The sequence below is a fragment of the Pocillopora damicornis genome, chromosome 4 (genome assembly GCF_964200805.1).
Source record: "Pocillopora damicornis chromosome 4, jaPocDami1.2, whole genome shotgun sequence".
NCBI lineage: Eukaryota > Metazoa > Cnidaria > Anthozoa > Scleractinia > Pocilloporidae > Pocillopora > Pocillopora damicornis.
This window is the reverse complement of record NC_142673.1, coordinates 21161616-21189001: the sequence shown is the minus strand read 5'-3', so window position 1 is coordinate 21189001 and position 27386 is coordinate 21161616. Positions and strand designations below refer to the sequence as shown.

The following is a 27386-nucleotide window of genomic DNA, read 5'->3' as shown; positions in this document are numbered from 1 at the left end:
TTGCTTGAGGAAATGTCGGAGATTCGTTAGCCGATGGCTGCTGGTAGGTGTTTTATTATTTTAGGCGGATGGTTGGAATTGGTGTCGATGTACAGAATTTCGTTGTTGGGCTTTCTGTATGGATGTTGGGTTCCGTCCGTGAGGTTTAGGGTGACGTCGACGAAGTTGCAGATTTTTAGGTTTGTGCTTATAGAAATGTTCAGTCCTTGTTTCTTAAATTCTCGTCTGATGTCCTTTTTAGTCCGTTCTGATTGTGGTCCGCTTGCGTTTCTTAGATGTACCAGCCCGTTGTCTCTGTAGAGTCCTACGTTGTTTTTACCGTATTTCTCGCTGAGGTTGTTCAGGAGGAAAAGTCCGATGAGCTCACAAACTTCCGCTCCGTCGAAACTGCCTATAGTTAAGTCAAACATGCTGCTGTGGTTTTTCTTGGTCCAGGCGGTCTCGTTGTCAAATAAAAGTGATTTCCGATAGTGCATAATTATGTCGATGTCTTTGTCGCTGATTGTGGTATAATTCTTGGCAAATGAAATTGTTTTAGAGAGAAGAGATTCTTTGATGGATGGGTAAAAACTGTCCATGTCGAACGAGGCGAACGAATGCTTTTGCATGTCGGGTATGTTGGTGAATCAATTAATTACATCTGATGTGTTTTTCCACTGGTTGAGCTCTGTCATTTTTCCGATTTTCGAGTTGATATTGTCGAGAATTTGTTTACTGACTTTTCCGAGTTCACTTTTTGCGGGATTTATGAGGCGGCATGTAGGGTGGTTGGCGAAGTAATTTTTGTGGTCTTTTGGGGGAATAAAAGCTTGTTGTTTTGCAATTTGTTCTGTGCGGTTGTCGATGTGCGGTCGTCGAGAGCCCAAATAAAACACGGAATAATTTAAATGAAGAAATTTTTTTGTAGAAAGAACCTACTGTACTTTTTGCATAGTCACCGGTTCCTATTTTGCTAACTAACATGGATTTTATTTGTTTTGAAATAGTGTACTCAACCAATACAGCAGGGCACATGTCCAGATTGCGGAAAAGTATTGGGAGGGGAGCAGCACAGGTTCTTAGGAGAATGGAGAGTTTCCGAGAAGTAATTTGAACACATATTATTTGAATAACTTGAACGTTTCGCAATGTTCTCTCTGTTTTTAGGAAAATAATGTTATTTTTTCCATCACACATTGAGGACAAACTTTCATCTAAAAAAGGAGCTGTGTGGAGATGTTTTGAGTATTCTTTTGTGCAATTTGAAAGACTAACTTCACCCTAAAGGACACTAGAGAGTTTAGCTTGGAAGATAGAAACACAAAAGAAGAAAATAATATACCAAGAAAGAAAGATGTTTAAGGATGGAAGATATAACAATGGATCAAGAGGATATAAACTTTGTGGTCAATATTCTCTTGAATGGATTCAAATGACAAACTTAAAAATTTAGTCATGCTAGAACTATGTTAGTGGATGAGTGAGTGAGTGATGGTAAGTAACAAAAACATGCCGATCTTGACCCAATTTCGACCGAAGTATCTTGTTACTTCGACATTCCCATTCGATACACATTTGAGTTCCCTCCTTTTGGGATTTTTTGCTTACGGCCACTACCACATTATGTTTTAAGTTCATGCCGTGACACTACATAAAGCGACAAGCATCTAAAAATAATTTTCAATCTCGTCGACGCGTAATTCTAATTACCAAAAAAAAAAAAAAAAAAAACTTCCTTGCAGAAATATCTAAATAGGTGTTATCTGCACATCATGGAAACTTTGAGGGAAAAACCCCTTTTTTCTTCAAAGAGGGAGCATTTTATCTTTTAAGTTTGCGACATATGCCCAAAAGGGCCGCTAAATTTAGGAAGCTTGCAAGGTGCGAGATACGATACTTTGAGTTTAACATGGAATGGAATGTAAAAACGAAATGGAGAAGTGGTGGAATATCCTTAAACGCAGAATGAAGAATATACTAAAACGCGGAATAACGAATGTCCTTAACCGAGAAATGACGAATATCCTAAAACGCGCAATGACGAATATCCTAAAACGAGGATTGACGAATATCCTAAAAGGCGGAATGACGAATATCCTAATACGCGGAATAATGACTATCCTAAAACGCGGAAAACTCTCTGCCTATTTTCACATTGCACTAACGATGACGTATCTATTGTAAGAAATTTTAAGCGCATATGATTATTCAAATGTTATCTTTTCAACTTTCTATCTCCAGGAAAGACAGGACCAAAACTGGTCATGCACTCGGAGAACCTGGCTCGAGATCTACGCACGCAGAACCTCAGAGAGACATGCCACCGATAGTGTGCAGTTTACTGAGGATTATCATGCACTCTGCCATGGTCATGGGAGGATCCAGAAATCCACAGGTGATTGTTAGACACAGTGAGTGGCTGTCAGAAAATGAGCACTCTGGTGACTTTTTCTATCCTCTGAACGCTATTACGAGGCATTGCCCTTCTTTATAACACATATTTAGACCACGTAGATTAGACCCAATTTTGTAATTCACGTTTTCAATATTATTAAATTTATATATTTAGTAATTTTATTTACAATTATTATTTTGTGTACACGCAATTCAGCCCTCCAGCTGGAAGTTGCACTTTTTTTCAATAAACATAAACACATAATGTTCTGATATAGTTTTGATATAAAGGAGAGGAGCATACGGTTCATGTGATGTTTAGTTTGACTGACCAGTTTTCAGAGTAATAGGAAGTCACAAATTAAAATAATGACGATAATAATAATAATAATAATAATAATAATAATAGTGATAAAAATAGTATTAAGGCTTTATTTACAGAGGTTATAAAATGCACAGCCAAAGACTCGAACTCGGGGCAAGGAGGGCTTGAATCCGGAACCAGCAGATTTCAGGTCCAGTTTCTGACTGGAGATAACTTCGTCTAAAATCTGATGGAAGAAATATCCATATGGTTTTAGTTAAGGAAAGCAGCCAAGTTTTTACTCATTTATCTCACTCTTGAGTACAATTCTAATTCTTCGATTTGTTCTTCAAAGGAAACCGCACAGCTGATCACACCTTCATGCTCGTCGCAGTCTGTGGGACAGTTTTTATGGCAGCACTTGCAGAGAGACCTGGATGTTCTCAGTAGAGCACTCGGGTGCAGTGTTGATAACGCAGCTCTGACAGTTCATCTGGCATTACAGCGGATGATCTCGCTAAATGGGGGAAAAACTGGTACGCGCTTTAAAATTAATGTAAAAAACGCGTTTTGGCTAACGGGTAAACTCTTATTCGATGAACTCCCATATTATCGAGGATGAGTAGCTCTTCTCTCCACCAAATCGTGCTTTAGAAACCGGAAATTTTTACTTTTGCCTTGTTTGCAAGATCTGGCCATCAACATAATTTAACTATGACAAATTCCAATATTAAAGAGTCAATTAGCTCTGGTTGCGAATTCCAAGAAAAGTTAACATATCAACCGTAAGCCCTCGAATTGACTTAAAATTAAATCAAGAGCTGTTTCGTAGGTTTGATTAAATTACTAGTAGATAATGGATGACATGATGTGGTTGTAGAATTTAAAAAAAGGAAACAAACCGCGTACGAGTCGCTGACTGATGTTGCTGAATTTTTAGGAGGGGGAACCAATTGATTCTGATGACGTCATATTTACTTTTTCCTTCTCTTTGATAAAACTAAATAGCCAGTTCAGCATATTGTACAAACATTCAGTATCTCTCTCTCTCTATTTTGTTATATAGTTTGTTCATTATTGCCCATTGTACCCCTTTTCTCTCTATACTCTCCAGGAGATAACTATGACATGCGTCTTCAAACCCGGGAAAGTCGCCGCAGCTGGGAGAAAGCTTTTTGCTCTGAGATTCTTGTTCCTGTTATCACCGTACGTAATCTCAAAATTGAGTGATTTCTATTTGTTTGTTTTGCTAATTCATTTGCTAAATACGATCTTTATGTGTGTGATTATCGTTTTAGTGTGACTCTTATTTGTGCAATATATTCCTAGCATCTTGACGAGAATCTCCAAAACGCCTCAAGACTTTTGATGGGAGACGAGAGATTTGGTACGCTTTTCCATATTACTTGTTGATGCAGTAAAACATGCGTGGCAAGCTAATGATAGTACTAGTAATAGTGGATTGGAGGGCTTAGTGATATCCCTAAAAGAGGCGCTACCTCAACCTAAGCAGTTAGTGAAGCGTATTTTTATGTAGACATCTACGAAACAGGTTTTACTAGTACTTTTATCGTTCAATGGGTTTTTTTCCAATTTTTGCTAGAGCGTGCACGGCACAATTACCACAAACTCAGGCGAAACTGTATGGTACAAGCTTGGTAGGCAATAGAGTGTGCAAAATGAGAAGAATTACCCCAAGATGATATTTAAGAATGGAGGAGATTGACTAGTAAATGACAAAATTTCAATATCACGATATTAAGGCTAAAAATTTTCGTATGGTGTCCTTTTCAGGGAAGGATCCGCTGGTACGTCAACTTTACGAGTTCGATGAACAGGTGGAAGACTTATCTCAAGGCGTCAGGCCCATGTCTCGCACTCTTTGGAGGTACAGACACCATATAACTGTTGAGGAACTGAGTAGCTCTTTTCAAAGAGAAGTCCTTTCTGGTGGCGGAGAGGAATTCAAAGTGTTGGACGCTTTCCTCAAACAGGTAACGTCAACATATTGCTGCAAAGGTTGGGGTTCTGTGCTACAAAGATTTTCCTCGTAATTCTAACCCCTTTTTCTGCCTAAATTTCGACCGAAGGGAGTCTCCTCTTTAAGTCTATCTTCACTTCCTTTTTTCTTTTAAACAAATACAGGAACACAAGTTGCGTTTCGTTCAGTTTCTGCCCGATGTTGTTCGCCTTCAGCGTCTATTGATGGACAGATTCCACCGACGAATTGATAGAACAGATGCTGAGAATTATACCGTCCGTGAGTTTCTCAAGGACCTTCCAACAGGTATTTGATGAGTTACAAATCTCTATCCAATATTGCCAATGCAAAAGGTTGATGTTTTAAGCTGCTTTTCAAACAGTAAGCTGCGGTTAGCAGGTGCACCTTTCCCTGCTAGTTTTTCCACAGGATTCTTTTTGACGACAAGGATGACGGAGGTGTCAAAGCTGTTGCATTTCCACCCCGCGGAAATGTGACTGCTAGATTTCAATTTTTTAAATTTATTTATTTGTCAGGAAATCTGTTCGTGGTCAAAATTTTCTTGGAAACTCTTCTCAGGTCATCTGCGCAAGTAAATTGCGTCCCAGACAAGATTTTGCTTGACAAGTCTCCGTGTTTGATATTTTTCGTGTGATTTCTTCTGGATATGGAAGTTTTGTATGAAGTTTACATAAGAGAAAGTTGCCAGTGTAAGTGTAGCTATGGTGACTCTGTAAGTAAATTTTAATTCTTCTAAAATCAAATTTTTATCCAGGATCTGTGAAAAACGAGTATAGGAACCTGTTCCAGAGTTTCAAGAATGCATGGAATGCTTGCAAGTCATTTCTCGGTGATCAAGGTACAATGATTGTTCCGTTTTTCCAGAGTACATGAGAGAAGGTTTAAGTAATTCTTGTGACCAACTATTCGCATTTTTGTAAATAGTGTTTGTGTAGTTAATAATTCATATGAGCCCAGCGTGGTGAGATAAAAAGGGCCTAACACATTAGTGATGCTAAATTAAGACTCCGATGGGGAGCCAAAGCGTAGTGTAATAATATCTTGAACATTCGAATTGCCGGTTTTAAATAAGGAGCACACTGATTTAGGAAATATGCCGTCTTTTTCTATTGTTTTTCCTTTTATCAATATAATTTTTTAATGTGGTAATTAAAAACTCAGACACCAATTCACTGTTTCTGTTGATTGTTTGCTTTAGCAGTTTTACCTTGCCCGTTTTTGAGTACTCTCATCTGGTTCAATTTGTCTTTGTCATTCTTTACACCCAAAGGTCGCCTGCGCGTCCCACAAGACCTTTGTAACACCACAATGGACAACGACTGTCCAATTGTGATGGTTCTCCCCTGCACCACCGGAATGGGAGTTTGTTCGACCTCGCTTACCTTCTTCCTGGTCAATGCAAATAACGAGTCTCTGGGAGCCTACCGTAGTGCAACTAATCAAGATAGGTATATAATTTTATAATGAATAGCTTACGTGTTGCTGTTTTCTTTTTACCTTCTATAGAAGGAAATAGTTGATCGACGTGATCTGACTCGAGCTATATAAATCGTATAGGCAACACTTTTCTACTTCCTTTAAGTCTCGGGTATTTGTGAAACTGACTGAGCTGCAACATGAGACTGATATCAGCATCCTGCAGTTAGTTATCATCTCCTCCAAATGCGGCTTCAGAATGAAATACGTCAGGAATTTGGGCCATTATTTTCGATAATAATGTACATTGTAATAGTAACGATGTTGGTGAAAATCATTTGTCATCAGTCCTGCTCAGTCTTGGATAATTACCACCTAAGCATAGGACAATAACTACAAACAATTACAGTCATTATAATACATTCAACTCGTTATCTGTTTTCTGAGTGGCCGAAAGCCTTCGGGGAATTTTCGAAATCAGTGCTTCGGACGTTATCTAGCAGTAGATTATACAATAACTATGTCAAGGACACTCAAGGCCACGGGTAATCATGTCATGTATGACTGCGGTGCACGATTTAAATAAAAATTTCTAAGGGTAATCATGTCAAGTTCGCGCGCTGATTTGTATATTTTTATACGTTCAGAAGTAAATTATCAGTTCCACCTACTGTTGTGACCATTTTTTTTTCGTTTAGTGTAAATTAAACAATTATTACATTCGGTTTTTATGATATCCAGAACAATCAAGGTCTTGGTAAGGGTTATCAGCCGAAGCCGAAGGATGAGGCTGATAACCCCTATCTCGACCTTGATCATTCTGGATATTATAAAATCTCATCCAATAATTGTTTATAAGTAAGACCCAACTGCACATCTCTTCTATAATATTCTTTTTCATTTATAGTCCCTTGGAGCGTGTCTCCGTATCAGAGGTGACCTTGTCGCACTTAATAGCCTATGATCCTGAGAGAGACCTGCTTCCCCTCATCCTGGCTCATTGTAACTACTCTCTGGAGGTGGGAAAGGAGACCTTAGTTCACTATGATTGGGCGGCTTTGGAGAGACAGCTGATTGACAGGTTGTTGAGGGGAAGGCCTTTTGTCGAGTTCAAGGTAGGGTGGAAGTATTTATTACACATAGCACATGATGAGAAAGAAAATTTTAAGTTTTTTTCAGTGGAACTCGTCTTCACCGCACAAGAATGTATTTATTCTCTTTCATTCTCTTCCTGAATTTGCTTCATCTTGCTGCAAACAGTTTCAATCTCATTTTTGAAAGACGTTTCTCTTAAGAAGATATGTTTCAATCAGTCACGAAAATTTCAGTAGATGGATAAAGAAAGCAAACCTTGTTTGACGTTTCAAAAATAGGACTCCCGTGACAGATACAGTCAGAACAGAAGTTATTCTGACTACACTCAGACGAGTTATTCAATGTGAATAGTTTATTAAGGATGAGCCAGCCAGTCTTGTAGTATACGCATTCTTATATGATCTTAACATGTGTATATTGAAAACTAAGGGTTCTACTAAAAGAACCTGTGCTTTGCCAGATACGAAAAGCCACTCAAAAACCACTCTTTGGAAAATTCGTTCCCACGTCACTCAAACGTCAGAAATTCCATATTTCGAAGGGTAAAGGGTTATATGCATACTGTGTCAGTTTCTGGGAAGTATGATGCAAACAGCAGTGTCGGCCCCATTTCTCAACACTTGGTGCTATTCATCCTTTTGACCTTTTATTTGAATTACCTGCCTCTCTGGTCTGTATCTGATGACCAAAAATTAGAAAGAAAAAAAACAGAACAAAACAAAGCAAAACAAACATTCCTTTTTAAAACGCGTTTAGAGCTTCGTGACCATCCCTTCACTACCGGGAGAATTGCAACCAAAGTAATTGTAATTTCTGTCAGCGTTTTTTTTTTTTACCTTTTGTTTAGGACGAACGTTTTGCGTTCAGCCGAGACACCCGAGATGACGCAGTTTTCACTTCCCTCACTGGAAAAATTCCTCAGGTAAATTTCACAGATTCCATTTTTTTTCGTTTTAATGTATACGTTAAACCAGTGGTACTGCAAAGTTCTGGAACAGAAATTTGCTTTCGCCTTAGTTTCACTGATGCACCCAAGAATAAAATATCAAGGTCTGGAATGTTTGAAAAGGAGATTTGATGTTGGTGGGTGTTTAATAACGCTTGATTGGCGATGCAAACAGGGTGTTTCAAATTGGGAAAACATTTCAAAATACCTTCATTTATGCAATATGTTTATTTATTCATGTGTTTTTCCATCTATTTTCTCATTTACTTGCATGCAACCTAACCTTATGTAGTTTCATTGCGAACGAAATCTTGCTTCATTTTTTGTTGTTTTGTCATCTAGTCTCTCTTTGATTGCATTTTTGGGAAACAGGTCTATGATCCGTCTTTACCACGGATCGAGCAGTGCATTCCTCTTTCTAACGTGATAAACTTTTCCCTCCAGCTATTTCAGTTTACAGAAGCATGTTTTCGGCGCTAAATTGTTTTTGTTACGTCGACAGTAATATATTTATCACATTATTATTATGTTATTGTATGTATGGGTGTGGTCAAGATCGAAGGCACTTACACCAAGTGTTTCTTTAAAGGAATCCATTTCCCGCGTCATCGAAAGTCAGATTATTAATGATCTGCGGTCTTCCTTGTCTGATGTCTGTGATGTTATGTCGTCACTGGATATTGCTATTGGTTTTCTTGCCTCATCGGGTGGTCAGCCGGAGAGGCCTTTAAAATGGTATTTACATGAGGTACTTAAGCTACCCAAAGATCGAGGTCTCAAGAGTGCAACAGTAAGTATATTTCTCCTTTTTACTTGAAAGACTCGCTTAATCGGTCATCCTTCTTGACTGGTGCAACACCAATATCTGAATCAAAATTTTCTTGTTAGGTGTTACAAAAACTCATCCCTAGATGCCAGAGGTTGTATAGTATTCGAACGATGTGTGAGAGATGTCTAATAATTATTTTCTATTAGTTAACTAAAAGAGAAGCCCTGTTTTAGACTCTTTGCTCATATGCCAGGCATTGTGCTATGTAGGAGTGCTTTGAATCTTGCATGGGTTCTTATGGAATTATGTCATTTTGTTTCAGGCAGAACAGCACTGCAGTTTGTCCCATACCCTGGCACTGTGGCGGCTTATGGCTCTCGAGAGAGCAAAAATAAAGTCCAGGAATAAACAGGTTAGGTTTGAAATGATTCTCTTCACTCTGGCAAGTTTAATTTTCTGTGTAATTGCCGTCATTACTTGTGGAACTTAAGCCCTATAGCATTCGTTCGTCTGCAAGTAAAAAAACTATTTGAACTACGTTCAAAGTTTGATCGGTGTTTCTGATGTGCTTTACACGAGATATATACCTCATTTTTTCCGCAAGGTTATCACAGGGTATTTTTGATATTAAAGGTTTAGTGACGATTGTTTGAGCTAGTCGGATCCCTTTAAAACAAACAATTTTGGGGAATTCTTTTTCAGGAGCCGTTTGAGCAATTACCAGACGTTTTCAAGGAAAAACTTCGCTCAAGCGAAAAGGGCAGCCTAAATAGCGTCTTGCGAAAAATCGATATGGACATATTTCTGCCGCAGCTCCTGCAGATTATTCTTCTGAATGTCAAAAAAGATGGCGAAACGATTTCGACGATGAGGTAAGACAGGCTACTCGAGATATTCCATTCTCTAATGCTTCAATTAATTAAGGAACAAAGTCGTTATTCTTATCTTGCAATTCTTACAGTTGCTTCCGTAACTTCAAGAAATGGCGCTTTTTTCTTGCAAGTGTGAACCTATGCCGTACAACCCATGACAGCCACGAGATTTTCTTGCTATGCCCAATGAATAGACTTTTGGCTTAAAACCATTTTTCCCTTTTTTGTAATTTTTTAGGTGATAGTATTTCCTGGGAGGGATGATATCGTCAGTGTCTTTTCTCGTATTTGAACACTTTACTGCGCCTTGTCCAATTTTCCCTAAACTTCCCCTTTAAATCAAAAGTCCTATCGTATTTTGTAAACGAGCTTGTCGTTCAAGTCCACGCGGGAGAAGAAACAGTTTACGGTACACTCTTTCGTGGCTTTAGAAATCCTTAACTTTGACTGATTAGCCTTGTGAAGTACTATAGTTTAACAGGACGAAGATCTAACTACAAATTTATTGCAGCTTTGAAGATTACTTGGAATGTTGTTTAGCCGACAAAGGCTTGGAACCAATCCCAGGAACAGAGAACATCCCGGAAAGCATCAAAATGATGCACTTAAAGGACGTTTGGAACTCCGCTGTCCAGCTAAGTGACGACTTCCACAAAGATCGTCAAGCAGTTTAATCTTCTGCTTGAGGCGCGGTCAGTTCCAAACTCAAAGGCACTGGTGAAGTTCGTTTTTAAACAGTCTAAGCAGTCAACATTTTCTTAGTCAGTTAAAAGAAATGAATGGTAAATGCTAAATTTTCATAACAGTTTGGCTTCTGGCTTCAGTTTTCTCTCGTGTAATAATGAGGTACTAGATACACGTAATAAGAAAGAAATTTGAAAATGTTGGCATGTAATAAACAATGCCATTTTTGTAGCTACCGTGAGGTACTTCGTTGCTGTAATTTATGAATAGGGCCGGCCTGTTTCTTTTGCCACGTTATTTACCTTTGGTTCAATTGAGTGTTAGAAAAAAACATTATCGATGCCATCCTATGCAAAATAGTAGAAAAAGCAGAAGCTTTTATGTATATGGAAACTAAAGCTAAAGCAGGACGGTATTATTAATTAATTATTCATATTTTTTTTCTCATACAGTCTAAAGATAAATCAAAATGATACAGCTGAGAATGATATTAGCATGGCATGCAAGTTTGAACCGCACTTTGAATTCAGTAATGTCAAGTTAGTATAGAAAAATATCTCTTCCATTAAACTTTTGAATAAATTTTTTCTTTGCTGGTGTTGGTGTCTTCTAAAGTGATGAAATATGCACCCCACCCGAAGTTATGCCTGGACAAAATTTTGTGCATAGGAAAGGTCCTGATGAAAAGAAACTTTGTCACAGTACTTCCTGTTGTGATTGGAGTTGATTCAATTCACCGCTTTTCCCTCTGGGCCATCGTTTCTGCCAATTTAGTCGTAAAAAAGACGAAAACTGACTCACCGGTTCTTGAGCCAACACTTTCCAGGCTAGGAGAGGAAAAAACTTTTTACGGCTACTTACGGACTGAAATTTTATACTTCTAGCGCCTGTAATGTTTTAAGATACTTCTTGGGCTGTACTACACAAATAAACATGTAGTTTCTTCTGTCGGCTTAAAGCATCGTTTACATTTGTAAAGCAGCCGTTACAGTCGACTATTACCAGCCAAACTTTTTGGTACAGTCCAGTACAATTTTGTACTCTTGTTTAGTATGCTAATCCCAACGGCTCAACTTTTTTTATCCACGAGGCGCTGGATGAAAGGAATGAGGCTTAGTTGATAACAACATGTTAACCTTTATTGCTGATAATTGATTTACTGAAAATCGATTAAGTTAATTTTCGCTCATTCAAACCTGGAGGTGCCTAATTTTAGTATTACATTTAAGCTGAAAAAAAAAGTGAATTTTGTGCTCTTGTTTTTGTTTGCTAATCTAAACGGCTCAAATTTTCATCCACGACCCACTGGATGGAAGGGATGAAGCTTAATTGATACCAATATGAGTTACTAAGAATTGATTGAAGTTGTAACGTAATCGTCAATTTAAACCTGGCAAGTGCCTTATTTTAATACTATATGTGAGCCGGACCGCAATTTTTAAGTTGATTATAACATCGAAAACATTCATTCTGCATGTTTGGAGAGTCCTTTCAAATTGCGATTTAGGATTAATATAAATTCTGGCAACTCAATTAACGTATGAACGACAAAATCTGAAAGGTTCTTGAACTCCAAAAATTAGAGCCTCAGGACATCATGGACCTCCTGCGTCCTTGGTCTTTTTCACGCACATCTAACGCAAGCTCGCACGCGTGAACTATGTGCATTACTTTGACTTGATCAGGAGTCTCATCCAAATCGGAGCTGTTGTTAAAGACCCTCGATAAGTACTCACCGAGTCTGGAAATAAATAGGAAGAAGATTATACTCTGAGAACAATACAAATTTTCCGTCCTCTAACGCTGACAAGGTGGATGACCCATGAGCACAAATTGCTCATAGGTGTGTTACAAGAGTAGTTAAATCAGAGAACACAGAAAACCAAGATTTTAGACTTTCCAACCATGTAAAAAGATAAAGATACCTAAAGCTACCCCTTCAGCCTTACGTATCTCGATTTCCTTATCACTTAGCGATTAATTTGGTCCCTAACTGTGGGCATAAACGGTTTTTATGTTCCTTAAGGAAGGATAAGATTTTTACTAGATGGCACCCTTGGCTTCCCCTTTAGTTTGTACTTTAAAAGTGCTATTTCTAGGGATTTTATCGTGCCTTAAGCATTATTTGTAGTTTGCAGAATATAGTGTATTGTACCGTAAACAGCGTTTTGAACTCTACGCACTTAGTAAGCAGAATTAAAACCTTTACGGACTGTTGTAACTTTCCAAGTATACCCTTGTAAATTAGACAAATTTACAAGTGGAATTAGTATGGCAGTGAACTGTTTTCGGTGCCAATGTAAAGTTTCTCGCGTATGGTTATTGATAGTGTATGTGTTATACGGTACGTAAAACTACTAAATTTGGGTAATAAAACTGGTGAACTGTAATTTATTATAAAAAGTATACTGTACTACACACTTTGCATGTGTTGCATAGATATATCATTGAGCTGTGGCGTTAAAAGTATTTCTTTGCTCTATGTAAAATATAGTAATTACCCCATTTCACGATTTCTTTCTTCTTCATGAACAAGCAGCAAACTAATGACTTCAATCACTCTTCTCAAAAACAAGTCAACTTCCATTCTTTTCAATGCTGCACTTAGTAATGCAATTGTATCTCGTGGCATTTCTTCTTTAAAACTTTCTGAAATCTCTTCAAACGGATCCTGAAAGAATTGAAAAATTAAGATCCATCAAAAAGAAAAGAAACAAATCCAGTCTATCATCTCCACAAGTTATGCTCTGTATTTTGGGATATCGTTTGTCAGTTTATGATTAGCTGATCGTTATGGGGAACTAATTTTGGCAGACGGAATGCACTTTTTTGACTGCGAATGTTACAGAGAGAACAAGAATAAACGTATGGACTGTTTATCGGGACAAAAAAGTAGTCTTTGTGTGGAGGTAACCTAAAATATTTCGAAAGAAAGGAATGGCGAAAGGAAAGGGCTGGTCTGGAGGATCGTAACCTCTGGACAGGAAACATCTTGCCATCACCCAAAAGATGACATTTTTTTTCAAACGAAGGTGATTTGAATCTTCTGTAACAGCAATTGACTAAAACACACCTGTCTATTCCTGAACAAGAATTTCGCACGCGCTTCGGCAATTGTGGACCACAAATCCAAGATGTGACACAGACAGCAAGACTGTTGAGCCTATGAGATAGCAAAGTAATGAAATAAAGATAAAAATGGTAAATAAAAATTAAAGAAAGGGCAAGATGCATGCCATCCAAATCCTCATACACTTAGAGAATACTACTTCTTGGATTCAATTCAATTCGAGGTTTCCCAGTGCTCTGTTCAAAGCAATTTTTTTACATTCTTATCAGGTGTATTTTTTGAGTACCCATACTAAGACACACAGAGGTAGTTGATCAAATCAGCGATCTTTTCGATAGTCAAGGCACCACAAACTGTTGCCTGGTCTTCTCCTGCAGTATATCGCTTCTCCCCTCCTTCCCATGCACCTGCGTTTATTTCAAAATTGTCAGTTCAGCCCTGGTGTTTTTGTAAGGCTGGCCACAGTCGAGGTCGGACGTTTCACTCAGAAAGTATAGTACATGTAAAAAACTCTTTTTCAATCTAAATTTTTGAAACAACCTTTTACTATTGAAAGTAATTAAGCGATCGAGATCGAGTATCATGACAGCAATATTGCTCCTCTTGCATTAAGAATAATTACCTACCTTCTTACTCCTCAAGTTCGACTTTCCATCACCAAGAAGAAGAAGATTCTTCAGATAATCGTAGACTTTCGTTTCTGGATCTCCACCTGTCGTTGACAGGAAACCAATTGCCATTTCCAGTGTTGAAAGTAATTCACTCACGTTCCTAAGTTCCTTCAATTCCGACAGAATCTGAGTGCGAGTATTACCATCAATTGACACCTTAAAAAAAGAACGACGAATGTTGTTTAAAATGATTACTATCTGCCAGAATTGTTTAATCTCACATGTAGTTTTCATGGTTTATCACCAGATAAACTTCTATTGTTTAAAAGGGGTAAGTCTAAAGAAACTGTAGTGCTGCGTCGGGGAGGAGTATAACAGTATACCTTGGTGTTATCAACTTAGTTTATAATATAAATTTGCTTCCATAAGGGGTACTAAAGCTAACGTCTCGGGCGTTACCCCTTCGTCAGAGCGAAACCCTTCGACCCGAGAACCCTATTCTTTATTTGTTCAGAGCTGGCATTTTCACCTGCATAATGTAACGTTTGATACACTTTTTTCGATCATTACGACTACTTGTATCTTCTAGTTGTAATTTCTGGTGAGATTTGTGTATAACTATTACAACAAATTAAATCCTGTCTCTTAAGAGACCAGTCACGTACGAATTTTGAATATCTTACTACAAGGCTAACCTGTGGAATCTTTTCCCTCAACTTGACGAAGGACATATGGCGGTCATCTTCATGAAACACGAAATCATCCAGCTTAAAAGATAGAGAAGCGAAAATTGACTAAGTGTACTTAACGACAGTGAGTTTAACTGTTGGTTTGTAGAACTAGCGAATTCCATACCACTACTCTAGTGTGGGACAGGCGCATTTCCAGAAAATCAGTTTTGCGTTTCGTATCACTCTGGTCTACAGATTTTATGATTCCCTAAATTTACTTGATCGCGCCGTATAGGAAATTCAGCCATAAAGAAGTCGTCTCCAAACTGAGCGACTTATGAAACGACAAAGAAAATTGAAGACAAAGGGAGAGCTAAAGAGGAATGAAACGTCGGGATTGAAATTAAGGAGTTTAAAAACTGTTCGGCATAATATATTTATTTAGTGTTTTGTTTTGCAGCTTATGATTTTGTCTCTTAGACGGTAACCTATTCTTATCACGAAACAGACAAAATAGTTTGTGCTTTTTCTCGGAAACAAACTGTAACATGTACCTTAAACTCCACGATAGGCCTTCCACGAATGAACTTATCGACTATTTGCTACTGGAGGGCTTCCCAGTTGTACTGCAATGACGTCTCCTTTCCCACCTCCAGTGTGTAGGTGCAGTTGGCTAGCATCACAGGTAGCAAGTCTTTTTCTGAGTCATACGCTACCAACTGCGACGACGAAACCTCCGTAAAAGGAATCTTGGCGATAGTACTATCATTCAGACCCAAAATATTTGGTGTGAATCGAAAATATATACTCACTGAAGTACAGAAGATCAGAGATAGGCAAATACGTAGTTGAGGGGAGGGTTAGGGTTGTAAGCTGCACGGTTCTCCTCTTTAATCCGAAAGAAAATGACGATTTATAATACTATAGGAACGTGGTATGCCCTCAAATGCCAGTAATATATTGGTGTTGAACTCCCTCCTCATAAGGAGTCCTGGCCTGGACAAAATGTCGTTATCACTACCACTACAATTTGTTGTACAGTCCATGTGTGTTAGACTCCCCATCCCTTATGGGAAAAAAAATAAAAGACTGAGATATGGCACCGTTTCAAGTAATCATGAAATACATATCAACCTTTAAAGGGTATTCTGAAGATGACAAAAATTTGATCGGAATTAGAAAAAGAGCACCGACTTCACAATCGGTGCCTAAGCTAATAAAGCAGTCTATATTAGAACTCAATACCAACAAAATGATTCTCGGATCTAGCTCGATTGGAGATGGAGGGATATGTAACATGCCTAAGAGATTGGAATATGTTTACCCAAGTGACAATAGCGACCCTTACATGATAATAACCTCAATGACTTCCAATTTTTTGCAATTCTGTACTCTAGTGTCACTTATGTAACTGAATTAATTTAAATACCGTGTCCTTTCGTCAGATCCAAAAGCACTGTGGTATGTTTCCACCATTTCATTATGTGTATTGACCAAGAAGAACAGTAAAGCTTTGCAACAAACACCTGGGCCAGCTTCAGCTGGTAGCAATACTGACATGGTGGAGGTCATATCAATTGGTTTCGAGCACTGTTCTTGAGAAGGAGTAAAACGACCTGCCGAAAAGAAATATTAAGAACGCACTACGATTAGTAAGCAATGTAAATACCAATTGTTCATCTGAACCCGTTATGGATGTCCTTGTGTTACTTTAGTAGATTTTAAATGAACTGTAGCATGATCATTATGAAACACTAAACAGTTACCCCTTAAGTTCTTAAAAAGTTTTTAGCACACGTTTTCCGCTCACCTTGCGGACTGAGCTGGAGGCGAACTTGATCCCAAGCAGTGCGAAAACTTTCGAATAACTTTGTGACGCTTTCCTTGTGATCTGAAAAGTGAAGTAAAACGTTCGTTCAGATCTGCCACTAATTCTGAGAACGAAGTTACCCAAAGAGGAATTTCGACAAAAAAGCGAGTTTTTTCCAGATTTGTAGCACCAACCCCTTGTCACTACCTGCAGCTTCGAAGAAGGAAGAAAGAGGGAAGAGGCTTGATCCATAACATCAATGCTCGCTGTCACCAGCAAGTGCTGTGGCCGTATTATTTCCGGTCCATAGAGAGTAAAATGTTCATTTTGGGTAAGAGTAAGCTTGAATTTTTGGATCATGATGAGAAAATGACTATTAATTTATTTTTCTGAAATGCTGCATCACTTAATTCCTGTCATGCTGTCCACATTGGTCGTGCAAATAAGCTATTTTGCTGTCGCCCTTCTTGACTCAAAAGCAAGGTAGGGTATTTTATTCAGGGCCTACAAAAAACATCAAAGGGTATCAGCTTCGGGAAATCAATCGTCCATACTATAGCGTGTGATATGAGAGTGGGCAGTCTGATCGGAAGCCGTTCCAGTGACTGAGCGTGCGATTTGTGCCTCGGTAGCTGGTGAAAGATATCATCAGAGTCAAAACGAGAACAGCTGTTTGTTTGAAAATTATTGTTCGGTTTAGCTGCGATGTTGTGTAAGATAATTAAGCTACAATTGTTTTTTGGGTAGATCTCTGTCCAAGACGAGAGTAGACTTTTGAATGATCATTCACTTTCTCTAACCATCTAACTCGTCAGGTTAATCCTCAACATAATTTCCAACTTTACCTTTAGACAATTCTTTCAAAACCTCCCGTATCTTGAACTTATTAGCGTCATCTCGGTTGATTCGTCGATGAAAGCGATCAGTTAGTATTCTCAGCAAAGCCAAAATATCCGGTAAGTGACGTACTGCACGAAGTCTGTGCTCCTACGAAAAAGAAAAAAGAGTCTGTTTGTGTTCATGATCAAAATTAGAGTCGCCTTTTACCAAAGAGTTTCCTGTAATTCCATTCACACAGTACCTCCTTAAGAAATTTTCCAAGGATCTTGCATGAATCCTTGTTTGACCTGACGTCTTGAAACTGACGAATGACATGCTCAACAGTTAAACGAGTTCTGTATTTCCAAAAGGTGGGGTGTCCAGGATGAATGTCTGCTGCTGAGCGAGGAGGCGTGGGGTCGTCCACCTCGTAAATCTCCCGCATGAGGGAATCACTCCCTACAAAAAGGCCACGAAGTTGATCACAGATATTTATTTCAGATAAAAAAATAATCACAGCTTTATGCACGTTTCAAAATTCAGCGTTTACAATAGGAGACTTATGCTCTGTTAAAAGCTTTATAGCTTTTACCACTGTCATTAAAAGCTATGGGTAAACTTATGACTTTGGGTACGCTTTGATTTTACAAATAGTTACGAAACCAACCAAATTACATTACAAAAAAACTATTAGTGAAACAACCTTGGGGAGTTTGCATCGCCCTAGTTACGATTAAAAAGCCTTTCTGTCTTATTTCACTCGTTTCAGTCACGGTAAATTGAGGCGAAATAAATTCTTAAGGCTATAATTAGACTATTGACCCAAAAAAGGAGTTAGAAATTCACCCCATGATCCTAATGAGGTCATTTACGAAAGTACCCCTTGAGGTCTTACTGAAAAAATATCGTCACTACCTAATCTCTTATCGTTGACAGACAGAGTATAGAAATTCTGCAGTCGTTCCTCCAAATTCTGTACAAAGAGAACAACAGGATTAAAATAGTTAATAACTTGAAAGGTGATATAATGCCAAGGAATAACACAGAATGCCACGGTATGGTGGGTTCCTTTCCAGCGTAGCTCCAGCGGAGCCTCCACGCTTACATATCGACGACTCGGTGAAGCGAAGTCGTGTAAAAAGCCAACTTTTTTGGCTTCAAATGAAGCTTTCCGAACTAACTTAGAGAATCGTAAGGACTGACTAGCATTATTTATAATTATGACGAAGCCAATTCGAATAATTTTTAACAGTCTGGACACAATTGATTTTCGGCCGAGTTCGTCCGGCCGTTTAACGCTTAATATCGGTGATCAGACACGCGGTGAAGAAAATACAACCTGAGCTCCTCTTTCGGCGTCATTTTAATTCACATGTTATTTGCATCGATTGATTTACGAAAGTGTCAAACTTATGCATAGCTGAAGTACTGTACATCACTTCTGAGCAAAGTTTCAAACTTCGGTCAAAATAGGTATAACTGAGTTGCTAGAAAATGTCAAGCTAACCTACAAAAAATGGTCGGTATCCGGTCGATTCTTACCCATGGTCGTTCGCACCCAGTTGTTTCGTACCCAAGTGCAGTCGATTCGTACCCAAGTTTGAGTCGGTTCTTACCGTAGTTTGAGTCACTTCTTACCCAAAACGCTGATTGACTCATACATTTATTCGAAATCCCTCACACACAAGCCAATTGTTAACATGGACAACGTCCTGTATTAGTTTGGGTAACGACCGAGCTGGATAAGAAACGACACGAACGTCCAGTAACCCTAAAAATGTATTTTAATTAAATATAGCAAACATATTTTGAACCCAAAGACACAAATTACTATGAAAAAAAAATACATATAAAATGAGAAAAGCAAAGAAGCAAAAATCCACAAATACGTGCGATTATCAGCACAGCAGAAACACTGGCCTCTTACCATGCAAACAGGTCTCAAAAACACGGTTGAAAAGTGATTTTCCCATTCTCTCCGTTCCGCTTTAGTTAACCACTTTGCAATACCATCTGTTCCTCCTTAAACGTAGATACAAAACTATACAATTTGAAGTAAAAGGTTTCTCTCGTAACTAAGCTGTCTACAAAATATGGACGCTTTTTATGATAAATCAGTATTTTTTTAACCCACAAGACCGCTTGTCTGAATACATTTTGCCCTGCATATTAGTGTTCAACAATATTGTTAAAGATCTGTTAATCGATATTTGAAAACATCAATCCAAAATAATTACCCTCATTTCCACGCATGTGCATGGCACGTCGGCGTCAAATTGAGGAAAAATACGCAAAATACTACTTTACCAAGATGATAAACTTGCAATACGGAAGGAAGTAAATAAAAAAGGAACGAAAGCTTTTAAGGGTAAGTTGGAGAAGATTAACACGGATTGTTAAGATGACGTTCTCAGGAGATACAAACTTTGACGCAGCACCTCCAAAATTGTCATTGAGTGCTTTAGGGGCAAAATGAGATTCCTTTCGGACATGGCTGCCACATGGGTAACATGCTTTATTTGATTTGAAAGAATGTGACTTACTATTTGTTGCACGATACACAATCTCAGCCAACACACTATGAATCATCAGCACCACTTCATCCACGCTCCTTTCCAGGCTTTCCGATATATTTTCCACATCATTGACGAGATGTGCCCAGAGGAAACCTCCAACATTCCGTGGTTGAACATCTAACTCCTTTATTAGCTGACTAACGACCTTGGATTAAGAGTAGATCAACTGTGTGTGAATATTGACTGATAAAGGAACGTTTTCTTTAATGTCACACTGGAAACAATGAGCGGTCAAGTCCGAATCAGTCCCTGCAAAAAGATATTGTTTGTAAACTGTTGTATCTTTTATCGCCGAAAGCTCCAGCTCCTGACAATAGAAAATGGATCTGTTGTCTTCTGAGGAGTGTTAGGGATTATGATAGAACTGATGTGGTTAATTTCTTGAGGTGAATTCGATTTGCCTATTGATGACTCATAGGAAATAAGCAGAACTAATGAGAACAGATTGCGTCTTGAATTAAGTGCAACATGTCATACATGTTACGTTCTAAAGTTTCTTGTTTTCCTTGGCTAGCATGAGATATTTAACGCCGCTCTATATTAATTATTAATGAATGAAATAGCCTTTGACGAGAGAAAGAGATTGCTTTGGAACTATCAAAGTTTAACACTATTCTGTTGTCTACCTCAGGCTGTTCTTGGGCTGCGGACAGCATCGCTGAATGGAGTATAAACCTCAAGAGGCTCAACATAGTAGGAGACAGATCTCTTTCAGAACCCACGATGCGTTTGGGGGTTCCCAAGATGTGACCTTTGTTAGATCGGTCTTCCCTAAAAATGCAATGTATCATGCAACTGTTGAGTTACTCTGCAGTGACGGTCTCTCCTGTATAGAATTCTTTACTTCGTTTTCGAATTGAGTTGAATTTGCTCTTTATTCTATGTACTACTCTTCCCCCGAGAAGATTCCCATTTCTAATTCGACCTAGATTTTTGGAAAAATTTTTCGTGACTTACATCCCACGAAAAACAAATATATTAATGCAGTATCACATACCGACGTTAGCTTTATCCAGTTTGCTTTTGACTAGTTTCCATTAATTTTCCCCTTGCATAATCAAAAATTACGAAAAAAGTGTTTCATTTTACTACGATAGAATAAGGTGAATACCTTGATTTATTATATGGACGAGAGTATTTTACCGAGAACTATAAAACGCTAGTACAATCAATACGATCTCCTCATCAGGGAACCGAGTGGCGTATTTTTCGTATGTAACATGAGTGGCGATATTGAGCAACCACGCCACAATTTCCGCCTTTTCAAACTTTGTTGAATGTATTTATTTGCCAAAGGCAGGTAAATTTACAATAGGACAAGGTTGTCCCCTACAAGGTAAATTACCACTCCCTTTTCCCTACAAACAGACAAAATTGAAGCACTTACAAGCCCCCATGCTAAGAAATAACAAAATATATAATTATTAACGAAAGAGAAAAAGAAAAAAACTGGTTGATTAACATGCACAAGAATGAAGAGCATTGATACGACGACATTTTACACAATCTATATTAAAAAAATGTCATCCCGATTGAAAACTTAGATAAGTCTTAGATAAAAGAAAGATTTTAGTTTTTTAACGAAAGACGGTAGTTCCTTTTCAGCTCTTATGTTATCTGGTGAGACGTTCCATATGTTACTGATTCTTACAAAAAAGGAATCTCTATGAAGTGAGGTTTTAGCTTTCTTAATTTTGAGAAAAAGACCAGAGGCGCCATGGCACGAACATCAAACTTGGTCTGTTGGTCATTTGGAATATTGAATGGCCGCAAAATTTTTTGTGGCAAATGAAGAAGATATAACTACATTTTCCGAACAGCAAAAGAACGAGAACACCATGAAGAAACAGCTGCATGATCTAAATATTTTCAAGGAATTTTTCGAAAGTTGCGACGAGACAAAGGTAAATTTTTGCCCTGTCCGAGCTAAATTGCCTACAAAGGTTCGTAGCGAGGCTGAAAATAAAAGTATTTTATGCTTCAAGTTAGAGTGAGTAATCGAATTTTCATTAAGCTTATAAAACCAGTTCACATGTATTTTTGCCTAACTGACGGTTTTACATGTAAACTTTTCAATAATTTGGGCGCCGAGTATTTTGTTTCTTTTGATACCCGGTATTTTTTAAAAGCCATGTATAATTTACATCCACATAATTGAAATAAAATTATACGTGTGTCTCAAGGATATGAAATTTATGTTCTCGTGGCACGAATAATATCACACTCGTTCGCCGCGCTCCGACGTAAAATTCATATCTCCTCGCCACCATGTAACAGTCTCCATAAATAATCTAATGAATGCGAAAAAAAAATCGAAGCTGATGTATATAATGTTTATACATACCCATAAATCGACGTAACCCTAACAAGAACATTCAAAAAGTACATAGAAGTAATTTTGTAGATACCGTGTAAGTACGCAGCGTAGGATAAGTAGCTAACGAAGGGCTAACGCTCGAAATGTAACCTTTAAAACTCTTTACGGTGGCCAATTTACGTCATTAACTCAGTTGAGAATACTTGATTACCTTGGGTTCCGTAGCGTTTAGTAAGTATGCGTAAATACTAGTAAGGCAAAATATCAGATACCGGCGTGCCAGCCTGTTGTTAGAAACCAAACAGTGTCCTAGGCCTCCAATCGGAACCGACGAGTCACAGTAAGGGCAATCGCGCTGCTGGTATGGTTTGCCACACTATGAAGGGATAACTATGCGATTATGATGCTGTTACTACTTATAAATAATACGCCAGGCCCATTTGTATAAAGGGCTAACTGATAACATTATCCAACAAATCGCTATCCAGCGGATAAGTGACAGCAAAACGTTAGCGTTATCCACCGGATAGAGATTTATCCAGTGGATAGTGTTATACGACCTTCGAACAGCCGGGGCCAGGTTATTTCAGTAAAGCCGTTCTATAAGATAAGTCAACCAATATAATCGGTCGATCTTTCAATCAATCTTTTGACCAATCATCAATCAACCGATCACTGAATCAATTGGGCCAACCATGAATCTATTAGTTAATAAAACAGTTAATCCGTCAATCAATTAATCAATCAATTAATCAATCAATTAATCAATCAATCAATCAGGTTGGTCGGTTGTTCAGTCGATAAATTAGTACATAACAATACTTACATCACCAACAAAGTATCGATGTTCCTTTGGACATTCTAAAAAGAAAAAGAGAAACTTCTAAACAAAGTCTTGTGTCAGAGAGACTCTACCAATATCTGCGAAAATATGAATTTGCTACAGAGCGATAAAATGACCGAAAGTAAACAAGCAGATTGACACTGAGAGACCGTCGGGCATTCATCATCATACTGGTAGACTAGGAGTAGAAATCCTATCTGATAGATGACTCTCATGTACATTTAGGACACATTATTTGACCCACATGTATACCAAAATAACTCCGCATCACCTGCCTACTCTCTGGAACTCTGCTTAATAGCGATTGAATGACCACCTAAGTATGGGGTAAGATACTTACCATACCACTGACCATTCTGCTCTGTCATGGCCGATCGAGTTTCTTCAAAATTGTCTTCTGGCATTGTCGGGAGAAAAGAATTCTGCAGAATGAAAGGCGAGAAAAATCTGTCCAGCTGTAACACAGCTTGTGGCAAGGGGAAAACTCTATTATCTCCTTTCCATGTCTTTTTGTTTGGAACACAAAAAATTGACGTTTGGGTTTGTATGAAAGATGAAAGAAGACTTTCAACTTACGATCATTTCACTCGGAGCAAGAACAATCTCCCTTAAAGGGTTCAGCAACTCATCAAAACCAATGCAGCGAAATACGGAGGTCAGGTGCAACAGGATTTCGGGTAGAGCCTTTTCTGTCACGCTCTGAGTCTCTTGGTCAGCAAGGAATGGGAACTCCAAGTTCTGAGAATTCCTGAAGAGATTCCTGATCAAACGTTGTGCCTGCATGTTTAATAAGACGAATGTTTCAGAATTGGTGGGAAATCATTTATACGGAACCAAAGTATCGTGAACATCACGAATAGTACCACTTCCTTCATTGTAACATTTAAGGTTATCAAGAAAATATAGCAGGTGAGGTTAGAGGCCTGGTCTAGACCTTTGGATATATTTATTTTACAAAGGATATTTACCTAGACTCCTTCAACCAAAGGTATGTTTATCGGAAATTAGGGCTAACTTTAATTTGTTGTTCTGAGTGAAAGCGGTTTACTATAGTAATTTAGTATTATCAACTGAGTCGAAAACGTAAATTGGTCACCGTATAGCGTTTAAAGGCTGACGTTTCGAGCGTTAGCCCATCGTCAGGGGGATTAACTGTGGTTGCTCTGCCGGTACTGTCAAGCCGGTAATGTCAAGCCCAGAACCGAATACCATCCATGAATACCACCCGAAAGAATTTCGAAACTATGTGGTATGTAGTAATCAGCCCATCAGAACATGATCCATAGGTCAACTTACATTCGGGGATATCACGCTGCGCCTACTCAGAAGGACGTCTCTTAACACAGTAGCACATTTCTGATGGAAATAAAAATAATTGTCGTAAACAGCGCATGCATGAAATAAACTTCAAGGACACACTTTTATTAAATTATATTGAAAAACTAATACTGCTATTTTATATGGTGCTTTTCATACCTGCTGAATAAAAATCAAGGTTATTTCTTACTTCTTGATGAAAATGCTGGTCTTTGGCCGACGCTTTTTGCGGTAAGGTTGTCTCCCGATACAAAGCTAGGAGTACTACGATGTCCTTGGCCGCAGGTTGCCCTGGCACCTCATGTAATGCCTAACAATACACAGGATTGTGAGATAGTTAACTGTTTATAGTTAAAGAAAAAACACAAAAAAAAAGCGAAAGTTAAACAAAGTTTTATGCGTTCCTTTTTTTTTTCCTCTTTCAGATGAAATTCCAGCGCTATCCCATTCTATCCTTAGCATCCGAACCTTTTCTTTGACTGTTCTATCCTAACCTCCTCAGCCTCTATTTCATAAGGCGATCTACTTTAGCTAAGTTCTCGGAGATCAATTCAGAGAGTATTCACTAAGAGCTCAAAGAACATGCAAAACCAAAGCATAGGTTCATAAATACAGGCAAACTCAAAGGAATTTTAACATGGTCCATATACAATTATACCTTTAGTGACACGACAAGCTCATCTGTGTCGTCGCTCAATATTGCTCTAGCCATCGCATCTCTTACTTCCCGATACAACTCTCCATACACCAAGAACCTATCCAGATTCACCTCAGTGTCCTGTTTTGATAGGTTATAAGTAAATCCAAGAATGCTTCCTTTAGTGTGTTTCGTATTTAAAACGACAGAATTGTTATGAGAGGAAAGTAGATTGTGGCAGGTCAATATGTGGGAAAATGAAAGAATAAGGAAGGTTGCGAAGAGCATGGGCCAAGAGCATTTTGTTAAAATATGAATAAGTAGGCTTCCACTGCAAAACTGCAGGCCTCAGTGGGGCGCGGTCACGAACGAATAATGGGTATCTTGAAGAAAAGAAAACGATATAACTGGTCTGCATTTTATTCCTAAATGGATATATGATGGAGAATCTACGATATTCATGTATCTGACACATAAGGCACTAATACACTAATAAAGCACTTTACCTCTCTCCGTTGAAGTTCTACGGGTACGATCCACGCGAATTCTGGGTTTTGAGACACTGTTGAAATGGCACGTCTCCCATACAGTTTGACCAGCTGCTTGAGTAGAAAGAGACCAGGGGACCTAAAACGAACCGACGTGCACAATGCCTGAACAGTCTTTAAAAGGATTTCCATTGCTCCACGCGTGTCAGCTCGGCGCCACTTTTCGTAATCGCTACCGCAACTCATATACATGAACTGCGCAACCATACTTAGAGTGGACCGTGCTTTAGCTATCGCCTCTAGTGATTTAACCTGGATCTCATTATCACTTGTATGGTCTTTCTGTAAGATTTCTAGTGCACCTTGACAAAACATATTAACGGTATTAATGTGCATATGGAGATCGAAGCTGGCACTCATGGCTAACGTACTGTCACAGGAGTTCTGTGGGTTAAAAAAGTGGTTGGAAAAAATTAGAGGTACACCGCAAGAACTAAAAAAATTTTAATCAATGTTTTTAATATTTTAGGGAATTCATAAAAAAATCGTCTCTAAAAATTCTTAGGCTCCATAACCTAGAAGTACCAAGGTGTAGACAAGTTCCCGAAAAGAGTATCATCATCCTATTGTAACGTGCTCGTTTCATTTAAGGATAGACTTTCATGTACCTCCATACACTGCACGGCAAGTAGACAGACATTCAGGAGATGAGGTACTTCTGATGACAGACCTTGAGCTTCGAAGAGGAAACGTCGGAGGTGTGCCTTGGCTAATTTATCACTAAAGGGATATTACAGAAAACATTGTGTTATGAAAGGAACTCTTTACAAAAGAAGAATAGCAAGAACACCATTTGAACCAAAGTGAACATCAACAATTGTAAGTGACTCGAATGAATAGTTCTTTGTTCTCGTTGCCTTTAGAACATTAAACTCATGGAATGTGGCAACGATGAAAAATAGAAAATAAACATTTGGCGATAAAGGCTATTTTCTGTGATAGAATGCGCATTTAAGCTTCAACCAACCAAACCGGAAAAGGTAGAAAAATAGTAGTAATGATGAACTACTTAATGAAATCTTCGCTAAAATTTCACCAGCTATAGAGAGCTATTTTGATCTCAAACTCGACATGCCAATGATGTCTATAATAGCCTATGCAATCTACGGCTGCTAACTCAAAATGAACTGATCTAATTCGTTTGATTGCTACTTTTACGTGATTGGTAATTGTTAACTTGAAGAGTCTTGAAGCGTGTCGGATTGCGTTGACGAAACAAACCAACTTCCTTAAGTTGAAACTGACTGAATACTTGTATGTTGAGAATGGGCCATATCGAAGGCCGGTTTCAGATGGAAACTGTTAATTAGAGAGGTACACACCTAGAATTGATGAGTTGCTGCAAAAGGAATGATCTCACCATAGGACTACTGTCTGCTCCAAATTCAGGGAAAGGTGAGAATTCCCTAGTTTCAGCAGCAGATTGTGTCGCTGTAACATATCCCATGAGTATTTCAAATACTTCTGGATCCAAATTTCGCACGTCGCCTCCAAAGCAAAAGACGGTAATGATCTCCATCAAGAATGCGTTGCAACATCTAAGGAACTTTCCATACACTTCAGGCTCATCACTTCGAATAAAAGCAATAGCATCAAACCTCCATTAGTAGGCTACACAGTATTAAAGGTCGAAAAACAATACGGAGTGTCCGCTTATTCCCCAAAAATTCATTCCAGCAACGTGTGACGACCAAGTACAATTGTT

The 27386-nt window shown here is 38.4% G+C and overlaps 2 protein-coding genes across 3 annotated transcripts in view; one reads left to right on the top strand and one right to left on the bottom strand.

Moving 5' to 3' along the window:
• The window catches only part of LOC113671675 (E3 ubiquitin-protein ligase rnf213-alpha-like), a 69548-nt gene extending 58502 nt beyond the window's left edge, over window positions 1-11046 (top strand). For both annotated transcript variants that reach the window (XM_089202479.1, XM_089202480.1), the window contains exons 70-84: window positions 987-1084; window positions 2221-2374; window positions 3033-3213; window positions 3792-3883; window positions 4007-4064; window positions 4472-4671; window positions 4823-4964; window positions 5434-5517; window positions 5950-6127; window positions 7003-7210; window positions 8038-8112; window positions 8726-8926; window positions 9228-9317; window positions 9608-9777; window positions 10289-11046. In XM_089202479.1, coding sequence (XP_089058605.1) covers window positions 987-1084; window positions 2221-2374; window positions 3033-3213; window positions 3792-3883; window positions 4007-4064; window positions 4472-4671; window positions 4823-4964; window positions 5434-5517; window positions 5950-6127; window positions 7003-7210; window positions 8038-8112; window positions 8726-8926; window positions 9228-9317; window positions 9608-9777; window positions 10289-10451 — 2094 coding nt within the window. In that variant the 3' untranslated portion in view covers window positions 10452-11046. The remainder of the gene's footprint in view (window positions 1-986; window positions 1085-2220; window positions 2375-3032; window positions 3214-3791; window positions 3884-4006; window positions 4065-4471; window positions 4672-4822; window positions 4965-5433; window positions 5518-5949; window positions 6128-7002; window positions 7211-8037; window positions 8113-8725; window positions 8927-9227; window positions 9318-9607; window positions 9778-10288) is intronic.
• A 532-nt stretch (window positions 11047-11578) lies between these two features.
• Window positions 11579-27386, bottom strand: part of LOC113671687 (E3 ubiquitin-protein ligase rnf213-alpha) — a 53201-nt gene continuing 37393 nt past the window's right edge. The window contains 24 exon segments of the mRNA XM_089202481.1: window positions 11579-12202; window positions 12963-13132; window positions 13535-13624; window positions 14158-14358; window positions 14838-14909; window positions 15368-15575; window positions 16243-16429; window positions 16624-16704; window positions 17469-17610; window positions 17705-17901; window positions 18358-18415; window positions 19370-19464; window positions 19986-20163; window positions 20645-20789; window positions 22608-22711; window positions 23162-23196; window positions 23520-23601; window positions 23756-23956; window positions 24476-24535; window positions 24687-24806; window positions 25155-25274; window positions 25640-26065; window positions 26290-26401; window positions 27004-27252. Of these exon segments, the coding sequence (XP_089058607.1) occupies window positions 12049-12202; window positions 12963-13132; window positions 13535-13624; window positions 14158-14358; window positions 14838-14909; window positions 15368-15575; window positions 16243-16429; window positions 16624-16704; window positions 17469-17610; window positions 17705-17901; window positions 18358-18415; window positions 19370-19464; window positions 19986-20163; window positions 20645-20789; window positions 22608-22711; window positions 23162-23196; window positions 23520-23601; window positions 23756-23956; window positions 24476-24535; window positions 24687-24806; window positions 25155-25274; window positions 25640-26065; window positions 26290-26401; window positions 27004-27252 (3487 nt within the window). The 3' untranslated portion in view covers window positions 11579-12048.